This window comes from Monodon monoceros, unplaced genomic scaffold, assembly GCF_005190385.1.
Source record: "Monodon monoceros isolate NGI ecotype Baffin Bay Population unplaced genomic scaffold, NGI_Narwhal_1 Super_Scaffold_16, whole genome shotgun sequence".
Classification (NCBI taxonomy): Eukaryota; Metazoa; Chordata; class Mammalia; order Artiodactyla; family Monodontidae; genus Monodon; species Monodon monoceros.
The window spans coordinates 62,275,613-62,299,522 of NW_021703772.1; the positions used below are offsets into that span (position 1 = coordinate 62,275,613).

The 23,910-nt window shown below is 38.6% G+C and overlaps 1 protein-coding gene across 1 annotated transcript in view; it reads right to left on the reverse strand.

Annotated features, from left to right (window-relative positions):
- UBR3 (ubiquitin protein ligase E3 component n-recognin 3) overlaps positions 1-15,368 on the reverse strand; it is a 229,015-nt gene extending 213,647 nt beyond the window's left edge. The window contains exon 1 of the mRNA XM_029224835.1: positions 15,100-15,368. Within this exon, the coding sequence (XP_029080668.1) occupies positions 15,100-15,221 (122 nt within the window). The 5' untranslated portion in view covers positions 15,222-15,368. The remainder of the gene's footprint in view (positions 1-15,099) is intronic.
- Between the last annotated feature and the right edge of the window lie 8,542 nt (positions 15,369-23,910).

Below are 23,910 nucleotides of genomic sequence, written 5' to 3' on the forward strand. Positions count from 1 at the left end.
TTTGGCGACGCCACACAGTTTGCGGCATCTTAGTCTCCTGACCAGGATCGAACCCATGTCCCTGCAGTGGAAGCTCAGAGTCCTAACCACTGGAGCACCAGGGAACTCCCAAGAAAAAATATTTTTAAAAATAGATACCGTCCGTGGAGAAACTGTCTTCCACAAAACTATCCCTAGTGCCAAAAAGGTTGGGGACCGGTGATACAGAGGACATATCACTGAAATTGAGAACCACATGGGAAAAGAAACAGAAAAATCAATAAAATCAAAAGCTGGTTGCTTAAAAAGAGCAACAAAAGTGACACAGGAATGAAAAAGATGATATCATTATATATTCTACAGACACTGATAGAACAATAAAATATTACAAGCAACGTTTTGCCCCTAAATTCAACAACTTAAATGAAATGGTCAAATTCCTTGAAAGATTGGAACTGCCAAAGCTCACACAAAAACATAACCTGAATAAGTAGTACATCATTAAAGGAATTGAATTTGTACTTAAAAACCTTCCAACAATAAATACTCCAAACTTAGATTGCTTCACTGCCAGTCTCTGCCCAACATTTAAGGGAGAAATATATTATATTCTACACAAAATCTTAAAAAAATTCAGAAGAGGTGGGAACCCTTCCAAACTCATTTTAGGAAAGTAGCTTTACCCTAATACCAAAATTAGACAAAGATATTAAAAAAGAAAACTATAGTTCAATATCCCTCTTGAACATAGATACAAAAATCCTCATATCAAAATACTAGCAACTCAAATCCAGCAATATATAAAAAGGGTAATACATCATGACCAAGTAGAGTTTACCCCAGGATGCAAGACTGGTTCAATACTCAAAAAATTACTTAATGTAATTCACCGTATGTACAGATTAAAAAGAAAAATCACACAATTACCTCAGTAGATGCAGAAAAAACATTTGACGAAATCCAGCAACCCACTGCTGATAATTGGGGGAAAAAAAAACAAAACCTCTCAGCAAACTAGGAATAGAAATTACTCAATTGGATAAAGAGCATCTACAAAAAACCTACAGCTAATATCAGACTTAATGATAAAAGACTTATTTTCCCCTAGCATCAGGAACACGACAAGGATATACACATTCACCACTTCTGCTCAACACTGTACTGGAAGTTGTGCCCCATGCAATCAGGAAGGGAGGGAGGAAGTAGAGAGAGAGAGAGAAAGAGAGAAAGAAAGAGAGAAAAGAAAGAAAGAAAAAGAAAGAAAGGAAGGAAGGAAGGAAGGAAGGAAGGGGGAGAGAGAGAAAGAGAAAAAGAAAGAAAGAGAGGAGGGAGGGAGGAAGAAATACAGAGACAGAGAAAGAGAGGGAGAGAGGGAGAAAGGAAAGGCACTAAGATTTGAAAGGAAGAAGTAAAACAATCTTTATTCACAGTCAACATGCTCATCTACATAGAAAACCTAATGGAATCCATCAAAAGCTACTAGACCAAATAAGTTTAGTGAGGTTGCAAGATGTAAGATCAATACACAAACCTCAACTTGAATATGAATGTTCATAACAGCTAAATTTGTAATAGCCAAAAACTGGAAGCTACTCAAATGTTCATCACCAGATGAACAAATATACAAATTGTGTTATATCCTTACAGTGGAATATTACTTAGCAATAAAGGAATGAACTACTGACACAAAACAACATGAATGAATCTAAAATAGTTACACTGAGTGAAGGACACCAGATCAAATATATGTGTGTGTATATATATCCACACCAGACTGACTTAATTTGTCCTGCCTTTGAGGATGATTTGTAAGAAGTTGAATTATCAATAATAAAATGTTTTGGGTGCTCTGATAAACATGAAAGCAAAGTAAGAAAAATGGAAATGGGAAAAGGTGTTTTCCTCCTATAATTGAAGCAATAATGCATTAATTTTTGAATAATTCAGGGTTAAAAGGTAAAAACAAGATGCTGAAGTTCTCACTGAGAAAGGCTAGAATTCCTATGCACTGTTATTTTCCTGATGACTTTCTAAAAATGGTGCCCTGATTTAGGTTTTGGGAAACATTTAAAAAAAAAAAAAAAAAAAGGCCACCATAAGAGAGTGTTATTTGGTGAACTATTTTTTTACATTTATAAATGTGGTGTTAGCATCACAAAATATAAACATACGCACATACACACACACACACACACACACACACACATATTCCACTTACATAAAGCTCTAGAAATGCAAATTAATCTATAGCAACAGAATATAGATCAGTGGTTGCTGGGGGAAGAGGCACAGAAAAAAGGCAGAAGGTAGGGATTACCTTGCAGGTGGTTGCTATGTTTACTATCTTGATTGTGGTGATAGTTTTACAAGTGTGTGTGTGTGTGTGTGTGTATACATACATATATATGTGTATATATATATATAGAAACTTAATGTACTTTAAATGTGTGCAACTTATTATAAATCAATTATGCCTCAATCAAGCTATTCCAAAAAATGCCTTCAAAATCATATGCAATTGCCTTGGTCAAGCATTCCAATCCAATGCTTTGATAAAAGGCTTTGCTTTTTAACAGTTCTATCACCAGTATAATGGAATATTAATATAGCATGCCAATGTTTCATAGTCCTGGGCAATCAATTACATAAAATTGGAATAATACCATTCTATTTATGTGTTTCTAGTCTCATTTAGTTAAAAGAAAAATTGAAGTAGGCAGGTCAAATACTGTCCCCATTTTACATGTGAGAAAAACTACAGCCTAGGAAAATTAAGTGATTTACCCAAGGACTAAAAGATAACAAATGTTGGGAAGTGAGACCAAAACATGGCCTCATAGACAGTTATGTTCTCACAAATTCTAAACTGAAAATTAGCAAGACCAACTTCAAAGGTCCCTGGTCAAAAAATGAGTGTTCTCTAGAGATGACTGATAAGCTACCTGGAGCTCTGTGATAATGAAAATATCACTGTGAATAAATCGGAACTATAATATTCTTGCCAACCAGCATTCTAGGAAATTCTTTCCACTATTACAGGTTAGATTTCCTGAGATTCTTTAAAGAATATATTCCAGGACTTCCCTGGTGGTGCAGTGGTTAAGAATACGCCTGCCAGTGCAGGGAACATGGGTTCGAGCCCTGGTCCAGGAAAACTCCTCATGCCACGGAGCAACTAAGCCCATATGCCACAACTACTGAGCCTGCACTCTAGAGCCCAGGAGCCACAACTACTGAGCCCACATGCCACAACTACTGAAACCCGTGTGCCTACAGCCTGTGCTCCACAACAAAAGAAGCCACCGCAACGAGAAGCCCATGCACCGCAATGAACAGTAGCCCCCGCTCGCCGCAACTAGAGAAAAGCCCATGTGCAGCAACAAAGACCCAATGCAGCCAAAAACAAATAAATAAATAAATGTATTTTTTTTAAAGCTTAAAAAAAAAGAATATATTCCATTAAATTGTCCCCATCTCTCCCAATAAAATCACCTACAAGCAGGATTATCTCTACCTGAGCAATGGCCACGGCTTAAAATTCCCTTAAGAAATCAAAACCCCAAATCTAGGCTTCATGCAAGTTTGGGGTTCAAATTTACATTACTCATGTGGCACTGGAACTCCCCAAACTAAAAATTAATTTTTAAAACTGGCACTGGGCCAACGATGTCTGTGATGGTTTAGAAAACAGCTCGCAATCTCCTTCCAGGTAAAATTCAAATTTCTTGTAAATTTTTCCTTAAAGATTTTTTCTAGAAATGCAAATTAAAAACTTAATAGACAAACTGGACAGCAGATTAGACAGAACTGAAGAAGGAATTACCTAGAAGACAGATCTGAGGAAATCACCCCCAATTCAGGGAACAAAAAAAAAAAAGATAAATGGATAGAAAATGAGTGAGCTCTATTTAGAAAACAGAATGAGAAGATCCAACAAATATGTTATAGTAGCATAGTATCCAAAACAGAACATAAAGAATGGGAGAGAGTTGAAATTCAAAGAGACAATGGCTGAGAATTTTCAGAACTGATGAGAGACACAAATCCTCACCTAGAATCAGCTCAACAATGAAGCCACACCTAGACACATCAACCTGAAAGTACAGATCACCAAAAAGTAAACCTTAAAAGTAATTAACAAAGGCAGATTACTTACAAAAGAACAATTAGATGGAATATAACTTCTCAACAACAGAGACTGGAAGACAACAGAAAAGTACCTTCAAAGTGTAAGGGAAAACAAATGTCAACTAAAATTCTTAACCCAGTTAAAATATTATTTGAGAGTGAGGCTGAAAACTACTCTAGTACCTGATTACATCATGTTCTTTCAAGCCTGTGAAGCTTTATGTTTTCTGTTCCTTCTATCCATAATGTCCTCCTTTAACTCCCAATCTCCTTCCAAATCAAATTCAAGCTCTTTGTAAAGTTTTCTTCCGCTTTCACTGCTAGGCAGTATCAACAGAGGCCACAGAGCCTAAGAACACAAGATTCGGAATATGCACAGAAATCGGTGTGAATAACAGCTGTGTGACTTTGGTCATGTTGCCTCCCTGAGACTATATTTTACTTATGTAGATGATAATATCAACCCCTAAGGCTTGTTCAGAATGTTAAATTAGATATATGTAAATTCCTGACCTACAATAAAACTCATTAATAAGAAAATGTACAGATTAGCTATTAGAAGAGACTTCAGAATATTGCTTGATCAATATTAAAAAAAAAGCATTTGAAAATTTTTATAATATAAAATATTGAGAAAAAGCAATAAACAAGGAATTAGAAAAAGTAATTTTTTAAATGATATTTATAGTAGAAACAAAAAGAAGGTATCAGGGAACAAATTTAACAAAAGATACACAATTTATGGAGGAAATTACTTTATTGATAGAGAAAACAATTTACACTACTCTCACGGTTAGGAAGATTTAATACTACAAAGATGACAACATGTGTATTCTACTGAAAAGAATTCCACTGCATGATTAAACAACAGTTTAATTGTTTCTATATTTTCTATATTTTCTCATTTTTTCTATATTTTTCCTATTTCAAACAGTATTATAATGAATATCCTTGTAGAGACTCCTTCTGCAATGTCCTCAAATTTAGCATGATTCCAAAAAATAACTAACAGAATTTTCCACAGAACTTGACAAGCTGACCCTGAAATTCAAATGAAAAAGCTAGGGACCAAGTATAGCCAAGATTCTTTTGAAGAATTATAAGGGAAATCCTGCCATATTGAGATATATTCTAATGTTATAATAATTAAAGTAGTATGATATTGTTGCAAGAGACATATCAATACAACAGAGAGCTTAGGACATAGATAGGAAACTGATACGTGACAGAGGTGGCACAAAAATCAATGAAGAAAAAAATGGCTGTTTAATAAATGGTGCTAGATGTTTACAGTACCCAAGACATGGAAGCAACCTAAACATCCATTGACAGATGAATGGATAAAGAATATGTGGTACATATATACAAATGGAATATAACTCAGCCATTAAAAAGAATGAAATAATTCCATTAGCAGCAACATGGATGGACATGGAAATTATCATACTAAGTTAAGTAAGTCAGACAGAGAAAGACAAATATCATGTGATATCACTTATATACAGAACCTAAAAAAAAAAACATGGTACAGATGAACTTATTAACAAAACAGAAACAGACTCACAGACTTGGAGAATGAACTTATGGTTACCGGGGGGAAAGGCTGGGGGGGAGGGCCAGACTGAGAGTTTAGGATTAAAATGTACACACTGCTATATTTAAAATAGATAACCAAGAAGGACCTACTGTAAAAAAAATTTTTTTAATTAAAAAAAAATTTTTTTAATAAATAAACAGTGCTAGAATAACTGGATCCTCATATTGAAAAAGATAAAATTAGATCTCGATCTCACATTATATGTAAAAATAAATTCCAAATGTACTAAAGACCTAAAGATGAAATACAAAATGTTAAATCTTTCAGAAGAAAATTTATAAGCATTTTTTTAAACCAAGGTAAAGAGGATTGCTTTAAAAAGACAAATAGGACTTCCCTGGTGGCGGAGTGGTTAAGAATCCGCCTGCCAATGCAGGGTACACGGGTTCAATCCCTGGTCCGGGAAGATCCCACATGTCGCGGAGCAACTAAGCCTGTGCACCACAACTACTGAGCCTGCGCTCTAGAGTCCGTGAGCCACAACTACTGAGCCCACACACAACTACTGAGCCCGCGTGCTGCAACTACTGAAGCCCGCATCCCTAGAGCCCATGCTCTGCAACAAGAGAAGCCTGCACACCACTACGAAGAGTAGCCCCCGCTCGCCACAACCAGAGAAAGCCCACGTGCAGCAACGAAGACCCAACGCAGCCAAAAAATATATAAATATTTTTTAAAAACACAACTAATACAAACTACAGTAGTAAAACTAGATTTTTAATTTCAAGCTTTTTACAACACTATTATATATTACAAGGTGAAAAGACAAGCCACAGGCTAAAACAATGAAATGAGGAATCCAAAGATCAGTATCTAGCATACATTAAGACTCAGTAAAATAAAATTTAAAAACCCAGTAGAAAACAGGCAAAGAATATGAACCAGCAGTTCACAAAAGAAGAAACTAAATGGCCTAAAAACAAATGAAAAGATGTTCAACTTTACCTAGCAGTCAGGAAATGCAAAATTTTTAAATATGTTTATAACCAACAGACTGGCAAAATATTATATATATAGAGAGAGAGAGACAGAGAGATACATATATATATATATCACCAGTTTTGGTAAGTAGAAAAACAGGAACTCAAATTCCTGGTGGAAGTGTAATTGGGAGTAAACTGGATAAACCAACAGAAGGCAACTCTTAACTATCTAGTAATGCCGAAGAATAGAATGCACACTCTATGATCCAATGATTCCTCTCCTAAAAACATTCTGGTATATCTATACAAGGAGACACATGCAAAGATGTTCACTACAGCCCTTTTAGAAACAATGAAAAACGTAAAGCTGTCCTTCAGCAAAGAAATAAGTAAGCAAACTATGGTTTAATCATACTATAGAATGTTTAATAGTAGTTAGAAGTGAATGAACTAGTCTATTTTAGCAACATGGCAAATAAAAAAGGCAAGCTGCAAAAGGATTCATATAATGTAAAATAATTTATGTACAATTTTCACATAAATATTGTTTAAATGTAGTACATTTAAGTAAATGTAAAAAGTAAATATAAAAGTAAAACATAGGGCTTCCCTGGTGGTGCAGTGGTTGAGAGTCCGCCTGCCGATGCAGGGGATGTGGATTCGTGCCCCGGTCCGGGAGGATCCCACATGCCGCGAAGCGGCTGGGCCCGTGAGCCATGGCCGCTGAGCCTGCGCGTCCGGAGCCTGTGCTCCGCAACAGGAGCGGCCACAGCAGTGAGAGGCCCGCGTACCGAAAAAAAAAAAAAAGTAAAACATGCATGGATACGACACAGGAATTTCAGGAGAATGGTAACCCCTAGGGAGGGAAAGAGGAAGGAAGGGAGAAGAGGATGATCTTTATTTTTCTGATTGAAAAAAGCTCTAAGGAAAATATGACGAAAGGTTGACCTCTATTAATCTCAGTGGTGAGTACAAAGGTATTTGTTATATTATTTTTATACTTTTATGTATACTGAAAATGTTTCATAGTAGAAAATAGTTTTAAAGAATTTAATATGAAATAAAAATGATTAGAAAAAAATTACTATTTAACAACACTTCTAAATTGCTCTGTTGTAGTTAAACCTCATAACTATGAAGATGACTAGAAACTACACTTCCAGCTCAAGGAGAATCTTCTCCACTAAGTAGAATCTGTCTACATTATTTCTAGTAAATTAGCAATGACAAAAAGTACAATGAACACAGAAAAGAGAACACAGATTTCTTTAACTCTTATTCTTCCAAGCTCTCAGAACAGGAGTGTTGTGCTCTTTTGTTTGAATTTGTGACTTGAGTTAGATGGATACTGCTGTAGAGAAAATTCCAGATTCATAGGAAAGAAAATTTCACAAGTAATGCATGTAAACACATAGATAACATACTAAAACTCTGAATATGTGCAAAGAGAATATAAATAAAAGAGATAAATATGGCACAGGTCTTCATCATCAAATCTTTATTGAAAGTTTGTTACTTGTAGCGATATAAACTAGAAATGAAAAAAAACTGTTAATTCAGAAAATCAAATCCTGCAGTATGGTTTCACACTGTACTTATGCTATAGAAGTGTTGTCCCTACACAGGAGCTTCACAGTGAAGATAAAACTCACCACTGGACTTTGCAACATAAGACTTTGAGGACAGGAATACATACAGTGAGCTAAAAAAAATAACAACAGAGGATGCCACTGCAAAGGAGATGATAAGGTTGGCAACACAGGTAGAGGCCACGTTGTGGAAAACACTGACGCCAGGCTAAGGGCGCCAGACTTTAGCTTACAAAAAATGGGAAGCCATTTTTTTTTTTTTTTTTGGCTGCGCCAGGTCTCAGTTGCAGCCCGCGGACTGTTAGCTGCGGCATGCAGGATCTTTTTAGTTGCAGCATGGGGGCTTCTTAGTTGTGGCATGCTTGTGGGATCCAGTTCCCTGACCAGGGATCTAACCCGGGCCCCCTGCATTGGGAGCACAGAGTCTTACCCACTGGACCACAAGGAAGCTATTTTAAGCAAAGTAGTCACATATGTAAAGCAGAATTTTATATGAGTGAAGGTTAGACTGAACTGTGAGATTATTACAGGCAGGAAAACAGTAAATTACCATGGAATAGGTTATGATGTGATGAAGGCTTGACCTAAGGTAACAGCAGAGAATGAAAAGAACAAATCTAAGAGAAAACAAAAGAACAGGTCTTGGTACCAAGCATGCAAGGAGAGGGAAAGGGAAGAATCAATAATGACACAAGGAGACACTATTAGATATCTACCCAAAATCCATTCCTCTGTTTTTCCCCAGACATGAGACAACAAAGACCAAATGTAAACAAACTAAGTGATGGAACAAAAGTTTATAAAAAGCCTGGGTCCCCAATAACACTAACAAGCTGCTGAACTAGTCCTGAGATGCAAAACAGTAAATCTCTTCAAGGTTTAAGCCACTAGTAGCTGGGATTTCTGACTGGGGGAAAAATGATACTAATTTTAAAAGAAACAAAGGGAATTCTCCAGCAGTCCAATGGTTAGGACTGTGCTTTCATGGCCAAAGGCCCAGGTTCAATCCCTTGTCAGGGAACTAAGATCCCACAAGCCTCACAGCACGGCCAAAAAAACTAAAATAAAATAATAAATAAATAAATAGGAAAATAAAAAAGGAAAATCTACATGGAAGTATTTTGGAGAGCGATATAATTGATTCAATTTTAGACATGCTGACATTAAGGTAATGGGAGGGTATTCAAGTGGCCAAAAGTTCCCAAACTGGTATGACTCAAAATAACAGCTTCCTAGATTTAACCAATGAAACTTAGATTATTCAAAGTTACAGATTTCTTTACTACAGGATTTCTTTAAGATGTTACACATTTCAGACAGTCAAGAAGATATGACGTGAAGTGTTTCCCAAATTTGCTTGGCCACAGTACACCCCTCTGTAGTAGAAAATCTCTGTAAAACATGTCTAGAGAAATAGATAAAGTATAGCTGATCCTTGAAACTTTAAGAATAGCGTATTCTAGGGACTTCCCTGGTGGTCCAGTGGTAAAGAATCTGCCTTCCAATGTGGGGGAAATGGGTTCGATCCCTGGTCCGGGAACTAGGCCCGCACACCACAACTACTGAGCTCGCGCACTGCAACAGGAGTGCCCGCATGCCACAAACTACAGAGCCCATGGGCCCTGGAGCCCGTGCGCCACAACTAGAGAGAGAAAATCCACATGCCACAACTAGAGAGAAGCCCGCACGTCAACAAAGAGCCCGGGCCACAACGAAGGATCCCACGTGCCGCAGCTGAGACCAGACTCAGCCAAATTAATTAATTAATTAAAAATAATAGAGTATTCTACAAAGAACTCACTAATACATGAAAAGATAATACAATTAGAATATCACCATTTTGCAGCCCCTAATAAAATAATAGATCTAGACAATGATAATCGATAGCTGCAAAAATCTTTAACATGATAGGGAACTTCATGACAAATGGATTGGGCTGACAAACCTGAACCCACTGATCAACCTAACATTTACTAAAGAATAGACAAGGAGACATTCTGTGGCTCCAGCTATTATTCAACAGGAAGTATAAAACACCATGATAAAGTTTTCTTGCCCCCTCCCCAAAAAAAGAGAACCTAAAATTTGATCAAGACTCTAGATCCAACTACTAGCATACAAGAAATAATGGGCAGAGGAACAAGTTACATATCACAGAGATGCAATCAGTAAAACCCAGAATGTCGGTTTCTTTAACTAATAAATTGCAAAGAAGGAAAAAAGAAGGGGGAGGGGGAGACTATAAATTAAGATTCTTAAGAGAAATAAAAACCAAATACAACATTAGGACATTGTTTGCATCCTACTCCTAAATTAACCCTAAGAAATCATTTATGAGACAAGTGGGAAAATCTGAATACTCACTTGCTATTTGAAGATATTAAAAAAATCACTGTGAATATTTTAGGTACTATAATTGTGGTAACAGTACTGTAATTCTTTTGTGATAAAATACATATAACATAAAATTTATTATTTAACCATTTTTAAGTGGTATTAAGAACATTCACATTGTTGAGCAACCATCACCACCATCCAACTCAAGAACAGTTTTATCTTCCCAAACTGAAACTCTACCCATTAAACAATAACTCTCCATTCCCCCTTGCCCCCAGCCCCGGACAACCACCATTCTACTTTCTGTCTCTGTAAATGAGACTATTGCAGGTACTTCATATAAACAGAATCATACAACATTTGTCTTATTGTGTCAGGCTTATTTCACTTAGCATAAGGTTTTTAAGGTTCATCCATTTTGTAGCATGTGTCTGAATTTCATTTCTTGTAAAGGCTGAATAATATTCCATCTTATGAATATGCCACATTTTGTTTATCCATTCATCTGTCAGTGGACATTTGGGTTCAGTTTTATTTTTCAGGGTTTGTATCTCTTTACTGAGATACATACTTAAACATTTATAAACTGAATTATAAGATACCTGAGATTTGCTTCAAAATAGATAAAAAAGATATCACTTTTCACTTATCAGGTTAACAAAGATCAGAAAAACTGGTAACACCATATACATTGGCCAAGATGTGTGGAAACATGCTCATTCAAATACTGTTGGTGGGAGTGTAAATTAATCTCTTTGGAGGGCTCTATCAAAGTTTAAAATGCACATTTCCATTAATCAAGATATAATATAACTTCTGATAATTTATCCTCACACATATACTCACATATACACAAAGAAATGTATACAAGAATACTGACTACAATAAAGCTTATATTAAGCCCAAGACTGGAAACAATTTACATGTCTATCAGTAGGGAACTGACTGAATAAATTACAGTAAAATACAAAAATATGAAAATGCAATAGAATACAATTTAACTTCAAAAAAGAAAATAAAATGGTTCTATGTGTACTAGTAAGAGACAGAATCCAATAAGTACGTTCACAGGAAAAAAGCAAGATTCAGAAGAGTATAACACTGTTCAACCAGACATTCACTGCTTTGATTTCTGGCATTGTCACACACCAAATAACCTAAAAACTTCCTACAACACAACATCTAGAAATGCTGAGTAAATTATAACTAAAATCTTTTAAATGTATAACTAAGCTCAAAAGTAAGGGAAATCTCTCACTGAGGTGTGGGATGGAGGAAAGAGGAACCTTTACTTTTTACTTTTCCACCTACTTTTATGTTATAACCAATAAGTATTACTTTTGAAATTAAAAAAGAAATCAGTCCTGAAGTACGCTGAAAAAAGATGCTATAAATTTAATAATCCATGCCACTCCCTGAATAACTAAAGCAATGTAATCTCAGGGCAAATTTTCAGGTATAACAGCTACTATTTTATCCAATTTAATTCAACATTTACTACTAAGTACAAGAGCCTTTGAAAAATAATAGCAAGATGAGGTTCCTATTTTTTAAGGAGTTTAGAATCCGTGAGGAAGAATAAGGAGGCAAAAGAAATCAATAATACACAATAGAACATGAAAACGGTCATCCTCTGCATCAAAATTTGAAAACTAAATGTTTAAAATTCCAATTTCTGGTTCGTAACATCAGAACCCCAAACCAGTCTGACATTAGTTTAGATTTTCCATTACTTTTTTTCTTTTTTTTCTCCATTATGTTTTTTGAACTCATCCATCCATTAATCATTTGTGACAATGACTGTACTTACATTAGTGGCAACATACAATTATTAATACAGTTTCTATAGGCTTTGTGATCTCTTCCCACAAATGAATTCTCAGTTGTTTTCTTCCTTTGATTCGTATACCTGTTAATAGGCCACATTTATTATATCAGTACTACTAATCAAAAATAACTGAATTCCCTGGTGGCACAGTGGTTAAGAATCTGCCTGCCAATGCAGGGGACACGGGTTCAAGCCCTGGTCCGGGAAGATCCCACATGCCGCGGAGCAACTAAGCCCGTGCGCCACAACTACTGAGCCTGTGCTCTAGAGCCCGCGAGCCACAACTACTGAGCCCGTGTGCCACAACTATTGAAGTCCACGTGCCTAGAGCCCATGCTCCGCAACAAGAAGCCACTGCAATGAGAAGCCCGCACACTGCAACCAAGAGTAGCCCCCGCTCGCTGCAACTAGAGAAAGCCCGTGCGCAGCAACGAAGACCCAACACAGCCAAAAAATAAACTAATTAATTTAAAAAAAAAAAAAAAAGGAAGGGTACTTGTAGAGGCAATAGAGAGAAGTACTGAACTGTCAGGCTCTGGAGCCAGCATGCCTAGCCAGCTACCTGTGTAATCCTGAGCAAGTTTCTTAAAACTCTGTGCCCCACTTTCCTCTTCTGTACAATGGGGATAATAACAGTAACAATCTCAGAGTTATTGATTAAGTGAGTTAATGTAAAGCAGATTTTAATATTTGACCACTATTTTCCAAATAGATGAATAAAACTCCAAAATTTTAATAGCACTCTGTTGTTGAGACTGGTGTGAAAGAGAGCCACATGTTCTGCTTACTCCTAAGCCTTCTGGGGGACAATCTGGAAATCCCACTTTGAGAATTTATCCCACTGATATTCTTGCACAGGTACACAAAGAGAGGTATACCAGTTTTTTATTTCATACTGAAACCAAAATGCCCATCAAAAGTGATGACTAAAGAAAGGCAAATTTATGACATGAAACACTATGCAGCAGATTTTTTTTTTAACAGAGTGAGTACACTGATTTACTGACATGGAAAGATCTCAAATAAGTGAAAAATTCAAGATGTATACAACAGTGCACATGATAGGTTACCTTTTGCATAAAAAGAGGCTGAAATATCAAAATACATATTCATCCTTGTTTCTTTTTGCACTAAGAGGAACTAGTAACAGTGTGAAGAAACTGGGCAGATGGGAGACAGGATGGGAGGGAAACTTCAAACTGTGTATCTTTTTATTTTATTTTTTTGCTTTTTTAGCTACATAAATATCTTATCTATTCAATTGTCAATTTTTACAGTATTTTTAAGTGTCAGGTATACACTTTAAGCTGGCAAATGTTAGCTGCAATTATTACTATTGTTGTTACTAGCAATAGCAGTATTATAAGTATTATTGTCATTAACAAGCTCAAAACAGCTCCTTTCTGAAGCTTTTTTCTTACTCCCTCTGCACAGAGCCTTCTCTGACTCCCAGACTATTTAAGGAATTTATCATTTTCTACTCTAGTGTAAGCGGCTTAAGGGGCAGGTCAATGTCTTGTTCATTTTTAATATCCTAGGAGCCTTGCTTGTACCTAGTCGATACTGGTACATATTCTGGAATATTCTGGAATAACAGTAACCTACAAGTACTCCAAAGAAAATAGTGACCATTTCTAACGGGATTAGACTCTATCATTAATTATAAGACCAGAAAACTGAAAAACTTGAATAACTGGATTTGCTAACATTCTTTCGGCTACTGACCAGCCAAAATCTCCTCTCTTTGACTAAGTTTTTCTTTCCCCGGGACTTCCCCAGACACTGACATCATGTCCCAAGCCAAGACACAACATGCACCAACTCTTTAACTCACTGCAATCTCTGAAATGTCTTTTGTCCTAAATCCCAACACCCTGGTACATCATTCCTATCGAAAAAGCATTTGAGTGTTTCCTTTCAGATAGAGGTTCACATATTAGTCAGTGCATAAAGTGCCCTTTTAACTGGAGAAGACCTAAACACATGATTCGTAATTTGCTCAGTGTTTTGTTTGTGCTGGTATGGAAGGTATTCTATAATTGACTGCTCGCTCGGTAGCTCAATTCTAGATGTCATTCCAGCACACCAAATACTCCACTGACAGCTCAACAGTCACTTTTCATACAGGCCCCTCCCCTTCCCTCCTCCCTCAACCCCCATCAGCTCAAGAACTCCTTCCCTCATACTGACACACTGACAGTTCAGAAGTCCCTTTCCACAAGCTGTCCTCCACAGCAGCTGCAAGACCACCTCCCCGAGTCGCATCATCCAGCGACCCAATTCGGTCCCCAATATCATCCCTCTCCCAGCCAATCCAAATCACATCATCAGTCTCTTCCCAAGAACAGGCAGCTTTAAAGCCTTTCCCAGCAAGTACGCAATTGACAGCTCGACAACAGATTCCCCGAGTATCCTCTCCTCTTCTCTCCGCTCCTACCCCACGCACTGGCTCTTTTCTCTCAATCACTCGTTCGCCCTGGCTTCCCCGAAAATTCACAGCCTTGTTCCCTAAATACGCTCTCCGCTCTCCCCCTCCTCCCCATCCCCTTCACCGCTGACAGCTCAGTCACTTCCATCCCCATGTGGCTGCAACCTCCTGCCCCACTCCTTTCCCTTGACAGCTCTGGGTCGGCTCCAAGCTCCCCTCCCCAAGGCCTCCCCAGACCTCGGCCTGGGCCTCCCGCGGTGCCTCCCGCCCCGGAGGACAGCTCCACTCACCCACTCTCCCGCATCACGTTGCTGTCCCCGCAGTCGCAGGCACCGCCGGCCTGGCTGCGGAACATGTTGAAGTCGTGTCCGGTGTGGTCACCCTGGTGGAAGCACTCGGCGCACAGCGACATGCAGGGAGAGATGCCGCACGTCCGGCAGCGGTAGGCCACGAAGTTGGCTGTCCAGACCAGGCCGCAGAGCGCCGCGGGGTCGTAGGCCCGCACCGCCGCGCAGAACTCGTCGTAGCCTCCGCCGCCCGCCAGAAGGCACTTACACCACTCCAGGGCCTCCTCCTCGGCCGCCCCCGGACCGCCCCCGCCGCCCGCCGCCGCCGCCTCCTCGCCGTCTGCAGCCGCAGCCAGCGGCCGCTCGGCGCTCAGCACCCGCTCCAGCAGCGCCTGCAGCTCCTCGGCACCTGCGCGGTTGTCCGGCCGGCTGAGGGCCGCCTTCAGGTGCGCGGCGGTGGCCGCCTTGTCGAGGGCCAGCCCGGGCGCGGGCATCTCGGCTTGGGGTGGCTGCGGACCCCCGACGGCCGCCGCCGCCGCCGCCGCCGCCGCCATGATGAGAGCTCAGAATTTGGAGAGTCCAGGGCCGGCGGCTCCTCCTGGGAGGGAGGGGGAATTGGCTGCTGCGATTGCTCGGCCCTCCCAACTCTCGCGATATCCCGGGGCTGCCGCGCACCTCTGCCTGTGTCCCCGCCCCTGCACACGCCCCCTCGCGCTGGGGTGCCTGCTTCCCGACCCTCTCGCTTGGGACGGACCTCCTGTTTCTTCCTCCGACCTCTTGGCTCTCAACTACAATTGAGAGCCACTAAAATAAGGGACCTGACTTTAAAATTATTTAATATGGAAAATCTTTAATATGGACCATTTTTCCTCTATTTACCTGGGCTACAGGAATACATACAGCATCTTTCAGCTGTTTTTTAGGCACCTGCATTTCGTTCTGAGATGTAGATCCCCACTGTTATCAAACCCTTAATTACGATTGAATTACTATTATTATTGAAAACCCCTCCTAATTTTTCGCCCTGTATCAGTTCTTACCCTCACAGCTATTACCAGTTTAATCTTCTAAAGTACATTTTTTAGAGGATTAAAATATATTCTTACTATCACTCTCCTGTTCAAAATCTTTAGTGGAAACAAAAGTCAAAAACTCCTTGAATCTTCTCTTAATGCCCATCACCAACCTATCTTTCTATCATTATCTCCTTGCGCTACTCTCTTTGCCATTTGAAAGAGACCAATGGGACTCTTCAGTGTTTTCTGAAAGATGCTTTATCCCTGTAGTCTTTATTGTTCCTAGTTCCACCCCTACTCCACCCCATACAGTCGCCCCACACTCCTGTTCTAGCAACGTCTGCCCATTTCATTTCCCTTCTTCAAAAATGGCTCTGAGTTGGCCCGTGGGTCGGTGGCCTAGAGCTCAGTTCTCGGCTTTCATGTTCGGAGGTGGGAGGGACACGGGACAGGCCCGCACACCTGACCTGCCCGGAGAGGATCCCCGCACCCAGTAGGAGAAGGAGGAGACTAAGCAGGGAAAAAGACTCATAGCTTCTGATGCGAGTCACGTGCTGGAAGCTGCCCTGGAGCAGATGGACGGGATCATTGCAGGCACTAACACAGGGGTGGATATTAGCAATGGTACCTGTGAGCCTGCACTGGCTTCCGCGGCTTCCTACATGAACCCCTTCCCGGTGCTCCATCTCGTCGAGGACTTGAGGCTGGCCCTGGAGATGCTGGAGCATTCTCAGGAGAGAGCAGTCCTCCTGAGCCAGATCCCAGGCCCAACAGCTGCCTACATAAAGGGGTAGTTCGAGAAGAGCTGGCTGCGGCTTTCCGGCTCACTTTACACCTGGCATGGGCGCCGATCCCTCCCTCCAGTCCTGCTAAGTACTACTGACTCAGGCTGCAGTGTTTACAGAAAACTTTATGAAGCTTCAAGAAAATGATAGGTCCATAATTCCTCAGTCTGAAATCCTTAATTCCTCAGTATGAAACCCTTGGGTCCACGTGCATTTTAGAACTCAGAGCTTATTAAACTTTAGAAAGGTGAGACAGTGCATGTGTACTGTACTGTATGTACCATCTCTAGCAGATACAGGGCAGGAAACACGTGAACATTTCTTCAGCAAAACTTGTGAATATCTGCATGAATAAAGTTGGATAAACAAAGACTACAAATAGATAATTTACAGTGACCATGTATTTTTACCTTGTATAGATGTGCCTGAATTTATGAAACCATTTCTCTAATATTGAATTGAAATTATTTTTAATCTTTCACTAATAATATGGCATTGCTGCACACACACACACACAAAAAATGGCTCTGAACTTATTTGATGATACAACATTTTGCTTTTGCTATAAAAACCTCATCCCCACCGCACTTCTAATTGGCAAATTTCTTGAGGGCAAAAAATGAATCTTCTTCATTATTGCTCATAAGTGTTCAAATATTTGCCTGATTATTGTTGTTAAATGGAATATAATTACAATAGATCATTTTTGTTGCATATTTATTATGTGCCCCGTTCTTTATATATGCTATTTATTTTAACTCTCTCAATAATCATATGAAGTAAGGAAACTAAAACTTACAGAGGTGATTTATGTGTCCCCAAAACACACAGCTGGCAATCAAATGAGATGTGACTAGAACCCAGGTCCATCTGAATCCAAAGTCCTGCTCTTTCTACCACATCAATGCTTCCCAAACCTGCCTGATCCTAAGACTCACCTTAAGTTCTTACAAAAACAAATTCCAGAGCCCCACCCCAGACCCAAGGTATCAAAATCTCCAGAGGTTACACTGCCCTACCTAACAGAATCTGAACCTTGAAAAAGATTATCATTAATGATCTTTCCAGAACTAAAAATCTACAGCTTTTTAAGTTTCTATAGCTCACCTCCAGAGAGCTGGGTGTATTATTAAAAGTAACTTAGTAACACATGGCAGAGGACAACCAAGAATGAAAAAAACTGTAGGAGAAGCGATCCAAGGAAGTAGAATGAGTATTTCCAATCCATAACCAGTGATGTAAATGAACCTAACATAACAAAAACATACTATATCAATTGTCTAGATTCTCTACATTAGTAAAGCATTTCACAATCATCATTTAACAGTGATAAATAATTCAAATATTGCTCAATAAGTCTCTTTATGAATCACCAAATTATAAACCAAATAAAATCCAGGAGCATTTCAAACTAAGGTAAAACTAGTGTGTATTCACTAATCAGTGTCTGTGGGTTCAGGCAGTTGGGGAGGTGTGCTGGTATCTCTCTAGGATTGCTTTCCTGTGGAGAATAACAAGGGCGCCTGCTCTGCTTGACCACGATGATGCATGCTGCACATGCAGCCTTTTCAGCATTCCTTAGTGGTCTCTACACGCTCTGTGAAATTCCTACAAATTTCCACAAAATTCCACCACTTGTCACCAGTGCCTCTTTTCTTCTGTAACAAAAACAAACAAAAAAACTTCAAATGCCACCCCCTATTTCAGTTACATAGACATTGCAGTGCACATACAGAAATCTGGACATTTGCCACATTTCCCACCAACTGTGTCCATGAGGATATCAGATATGTTCAAAATCAGAGAACCATTAAAAATAACTGGTAATAACAAGAATAGAAATAACCCAAGTGAAAAATGGGCCAAAAATGTGAATAGACACTTTACCAAAGAAGATATATAAGCGGCAAATAGACATAGAAAACATGCTCAGCATCATTAGTCATTAAGAAAATGCAAGTCAAGGAACTTCCCTGGTGGCGCAGTGGTTAAGAATCCGCCTGCCCATGCAGAGGACACGGGTTCCATCCCTGGTCCGGGATGATCCCACATGCTGCGGAGCAACTAAGCTTGTGTGCCACAACTACTGAGCCCACGTACCACAAGTGCTGAAGCCCGCATGCCTAGAGCCCATGCTCCACAACGAGAAGCCACCGTAATGAGAAGCCCACGCACCGCAACAAAGAGTAGCCCCTGCTCACCGCAACTAGAGAAAGCCCGTGCGCAGCAACAAAGACCCTACGCTGCCAAAAATAAATACATAAATTATTTTTTTTTAATGAAGAAAATGCAAGTCAAAACTATGAGACACCACTATACACACTAAAATGGCAATAATCAGAAAGAGAGACAGTAACAAATGTTGGCAAGGATATGGAGAAACAGGACCCCTCACACAACATTGACGGGAAGGTAAAATGGTACAGCCTCTTGGGAAAACAGTTTGCCAGTTATGTACTTAAAATGTTAAACATAACTTTACCATAGAACTAAACAATTCCACCCCTAGGAATCTACCCAAGAGAATTTAAAACATATACCCACACAAAGACTTGTAGATGAATATTCAGAGCAGTATTATTCATAGTCAAAAACAAAAACTAGAAGTGATCCAAGGGTCTATCAATTTGTAAATGGATAAACAAAATGTGGCATATTCATATAATGCTATACTATTTAACAATAAAAAGAAATGAAGTACTGATGCATGCTACAACATGGGTGAATTTCAAAAATGTTATGTCAGTGAAAGAAGTCAGACACACAAAAAAGTGTATATTGTATTATTCCATTTATCCGAACTGTCCAGAAAAGGTACATTTATAGAGACACAAAATAAATTAGCAGTTGTTTGAAGCTGGGGGTTGAGAACAGGGAGTGCGTGCAAATGAGCACAGAGATCCTTTTAGGCTGATAGGAATGTTCTAAAGATGGAATGTGGTGATGGTTGCACAACTATGTAAATTTACTAAAAATCATTTATTTCTACTCTAAAAACAGGTGAATTTTATGGTATGAAATTATACTGTAATAAGACAGTTAATAATAATAATTAATATACTTGCTATTTGAGATGAGTGAAATCATCAAATATCTGTCTAGGTAGAAACTATATTACTGCTTTAGCTTTCAAAATCAACATGACAGGCTCTCAAATCTTAGCCTCTCCTAGGATGTCTGGGGCTTGTATCATTTGAATCCAGAAAGTCTGACATTTTTCTTTCAACTCATTAGTGTAATATAAAAACTCTTCTTCTAAATTACCTCTCAAGTCACCGTGCTGTGTCATGGGGAATTCCTTCAACGATCATATTTCCATGAGGGAAATCCAGATTGAAATTCAACTGCACCCATTTAAATACATTTAAAGGCTATACCTCACAAAATTACATTGAATCATTCTGTTACTCTATGGAAGACATTGAATAAATAATAATACAACATACTGCTGTTAAAGAAAGCCACAAAATACCATCTAAAACATTATGTGCATTTATGTACTGCATCTTAATTTATGTGAATAGGAATCTTGTGATATTTCTAAATTGGCTTTTCAAATTGAAATAAAGCACACACAGAAAAGGTAAAAGCTATAAATGATAAATAACATAATTGCTTCCAAAATTAGAGACCCTTATCAGAGAACTTATAAATGAATGTAAACTCTCCAAAGTTGGTGTTTTTTGTTTTTGCTTTTTGTTTTTGGCTGCATGGCATGTGGGATCTTAGTTCCCCACCAGGGATCAAACCCATGCCTCCTGCAGTGGAAGCACAGAGCCCTAACCACTGGGATGCCAGGGAATTCCCTCCAAAGTTGTTTTTGTATTTATCTGGACTCCCTTGGTTTCAAGAGACAAAAACCTGACTTAGCTTAAGCCAAAAAGAGGATCATATTAGATCATATAAACAACTAGGGGAAGGGAGAGGTGAACCTGGATGCATCTCCACCTTTGCTTTCAGTGAGCATTGGCTCCATTGTCCCCAGCTCCAGGTCACATCTCCACAACCTCACAACAGAGAAAAAGGGTCTGTTCTCTGCCAGATCCACTTAAAATCCTGGGGAAGAATTCTGACTGGCCCAGCTCAAGGCCCAGGCCACCTCTATCACCAGAAGGAAGAGGAGGAAATACCTGCTGGGAACATAAACATACAAGATACCTACAACTGTATTAACTGCTGAATTTCTGCCTGGCCTCCAAATACACACCAAACCTATGTACACAGCAAGCTCACCAGATCTAATGGCAACTGTTGAAATTCGCACCATAAGAAACATTGTTCCTACTATGTACAAGGAATTCTGCCAGATGATCACATTTAAGATTCATGACAACCTTGAGAGGTAATTATTATTATCCCAAGTTTACAAGTAGCAATGATACCCTTCAATTCATGGCCTTCAAAACATAAGAAAGAACCCTGGAAGAGAATTCATTCATTGTTCCTATGTGTGCCTGTCTCTCTTTCTCCTCTCTTCCTCCCACTCTTTCTCCCTTTCCCTCCTCTCTCCCTCCCTCCCTCTCCTTCCTTCCTTCCTTCAAAACTGAGTCATTTAAGACCTTGCAACTATACTTACTGTGATTCTCTCATTTGTTTAATATTAAAACAAGGACATTTTTAGTAAGTTTCTCAACTCATGCTTTACAAATATTTTGGGGAAAAAAGCATGACAGTACCTAAAGGACTTGACTATATTAGCTCCTCTACAGACTGGTCTGTGCAACTTTTCCAAGGTTATAAATGCTTAACAATGCTCTGGGAACTTTTTTATTATCATTTAGTACTGTTACAAGTTGTCCTAACCTAATTTTCTCCCCCCTCCCTTTTTTTTAAACAGAGGAAAATTTCCTTCTGTGCATCTCTACTAAAGACTAGAAGATTTTCACCCACTGCCTTATTCATGCAACAAATTAATTAAACTCATATTTATTGAACCCCTACTAAGTTGCTCTCTGCAAGAGCTGAGGATAGCACTGTGAACAAAACGGACATGGTCCATGGCATGGTCTGGCATGGCACAACTCCAGGGGGCACCATTCACATAGAATACAATGCTCCTGACATGGAATTTACAGACTGATGGAAGCATATTATGAATTGTAACCTAATCTATAAATACATTATTACTGTTGCTACAATTATTACTTCTGATCTTGGAGTGAGAAAACATTTTTTTAATGGACACAAAAAGTACTAACCACAAAAGAAAAGGCTTACTAACAAAATGGGTCACACTATTGTAACTTTCTGTTCATTAAATGACACCATTAAGAGTTACAAAAAAAAAAAAAACAGGAAAAAAAAAGAGTTACTGAGTTTCTGTTTGGGATGATGAAAAAGTTTGGAAACAGATAGTAGTGATGGTTGAATATTATGAACATAATTATTGCCACTGAATTTTACCCTAAGAATAGTAAAAATGGCAAATTTTGTTATATATATTTTACCATAATTTTAAAAAATTAATAATATACCAAAAACTATTGAATTGTACACTTTAAATTGGTGAATCGTATGGCATGTAAATTATGTCTCAAGAAAGCTGTTAATAAAAAGAGACCACTAAGAGTAAAAAGGCAAGCTAAAGAGTAGGAGAGAATATTTGCAACGTCTGACCCAAAAAGGATGTTCCTCTAGAATATATATTGAATTCCTACCAGTCAAAAAGGAAATGAATCATCCCAATAGAAAATTGGACAAGCAACTTTAATGGACATTTCATAAAAGAAGATATCCAGATGGCAAATAAACATGTGAAATTAGTAATCAGAAAATTGCTAACTAAAACCATATTGAGTGTACTATACATTCAACAGGATGGCTTAAATTTAAGAGACTAATAATACCAAATATTGGTGAAAATGTGGAGTACCTAAAACTATCAATTAGTGCCAGAAGGAGTGCAAAATGGTTCAGCCACTTTGGAAAAAAGTTCAGCAGTTTCTTATAAAGTTAAACACCTACTCTATGATCCTAAAATTACACTTAAGGGAAACAAAAAGATATATATCCCAGAAAAAAATTATACAAGAATATTCATAGTAATGTTTCATATTAGCCAAAAACTAGAAACAATCGAAATATCCATCAACAGATGAATGTATAAACAAATTGTGGTATATTCATACAGCGGATACTGCTCAGCGATGAAGGGGAATGAATGACGTACATTAAGGGTGAAGCTCAAAAACCTTACACTAAGTGAAATAAAGCAAACACAAAAGAGTATGTTTGCATGATTCCATTTATATGAAGTTTTATAATAGGCAAAAGTAAGCTATGATGATCAAAATCAGATCAGTGGTTGCCTGTGGGATGGCAGTAATTGACTGGTAGGAACAGAAGGGAAATTACTGTGATGAATGAAACTGTATCTTAATTGGGGTGTTGTTTACATGGTACATCTGTTATTCACATTTTATCAAACTGTACATAAGATTTGTGCATTTTATGTAAACTATATCTTAATTTTAAAAACTGAAACTAAATATCCATAAACAGTAGAATAAATATAGTATATTCATATAATGAACCACTATACAATGAAAATGAGCAAACATGGATGAATCTTACAGACACAATGCTGAGCAGAAGAATTCTGACATAGTGAGTATGATTTCACTTGTATAAAATTTTTAAAAAGGCAAAATTAATCTATGATGTTAGAAGTCAGAAGAGTGATTACTTTCGGAGAGTGGGGCGGGTGAGTGATTGGAGGGGAACCTGAGGGGGATATTTCTAGGTGTTGATAGTATTCAATCTCTTCTCTTCTATGTCTTCTTTTCTTTTTAAATAAATAAATTTATTTATTTATTTATTTTTGGCTGGATTACATCTTTGTTGCTGTGCCCGGGCTTTCTCTAGTTGTGGCTAGCGGGGGCTTCTCTTCATTGCGGTGCGCGGGCTCCTCATTGCGGGGGCTTCTCTTGCTGCAGAGCACAGGCTCTATGCGTGCGGACTTCAGTAGTTGTGGCACGTGGGCTCAGTACTTGTGGCTCACGGGCTTTAGAGTG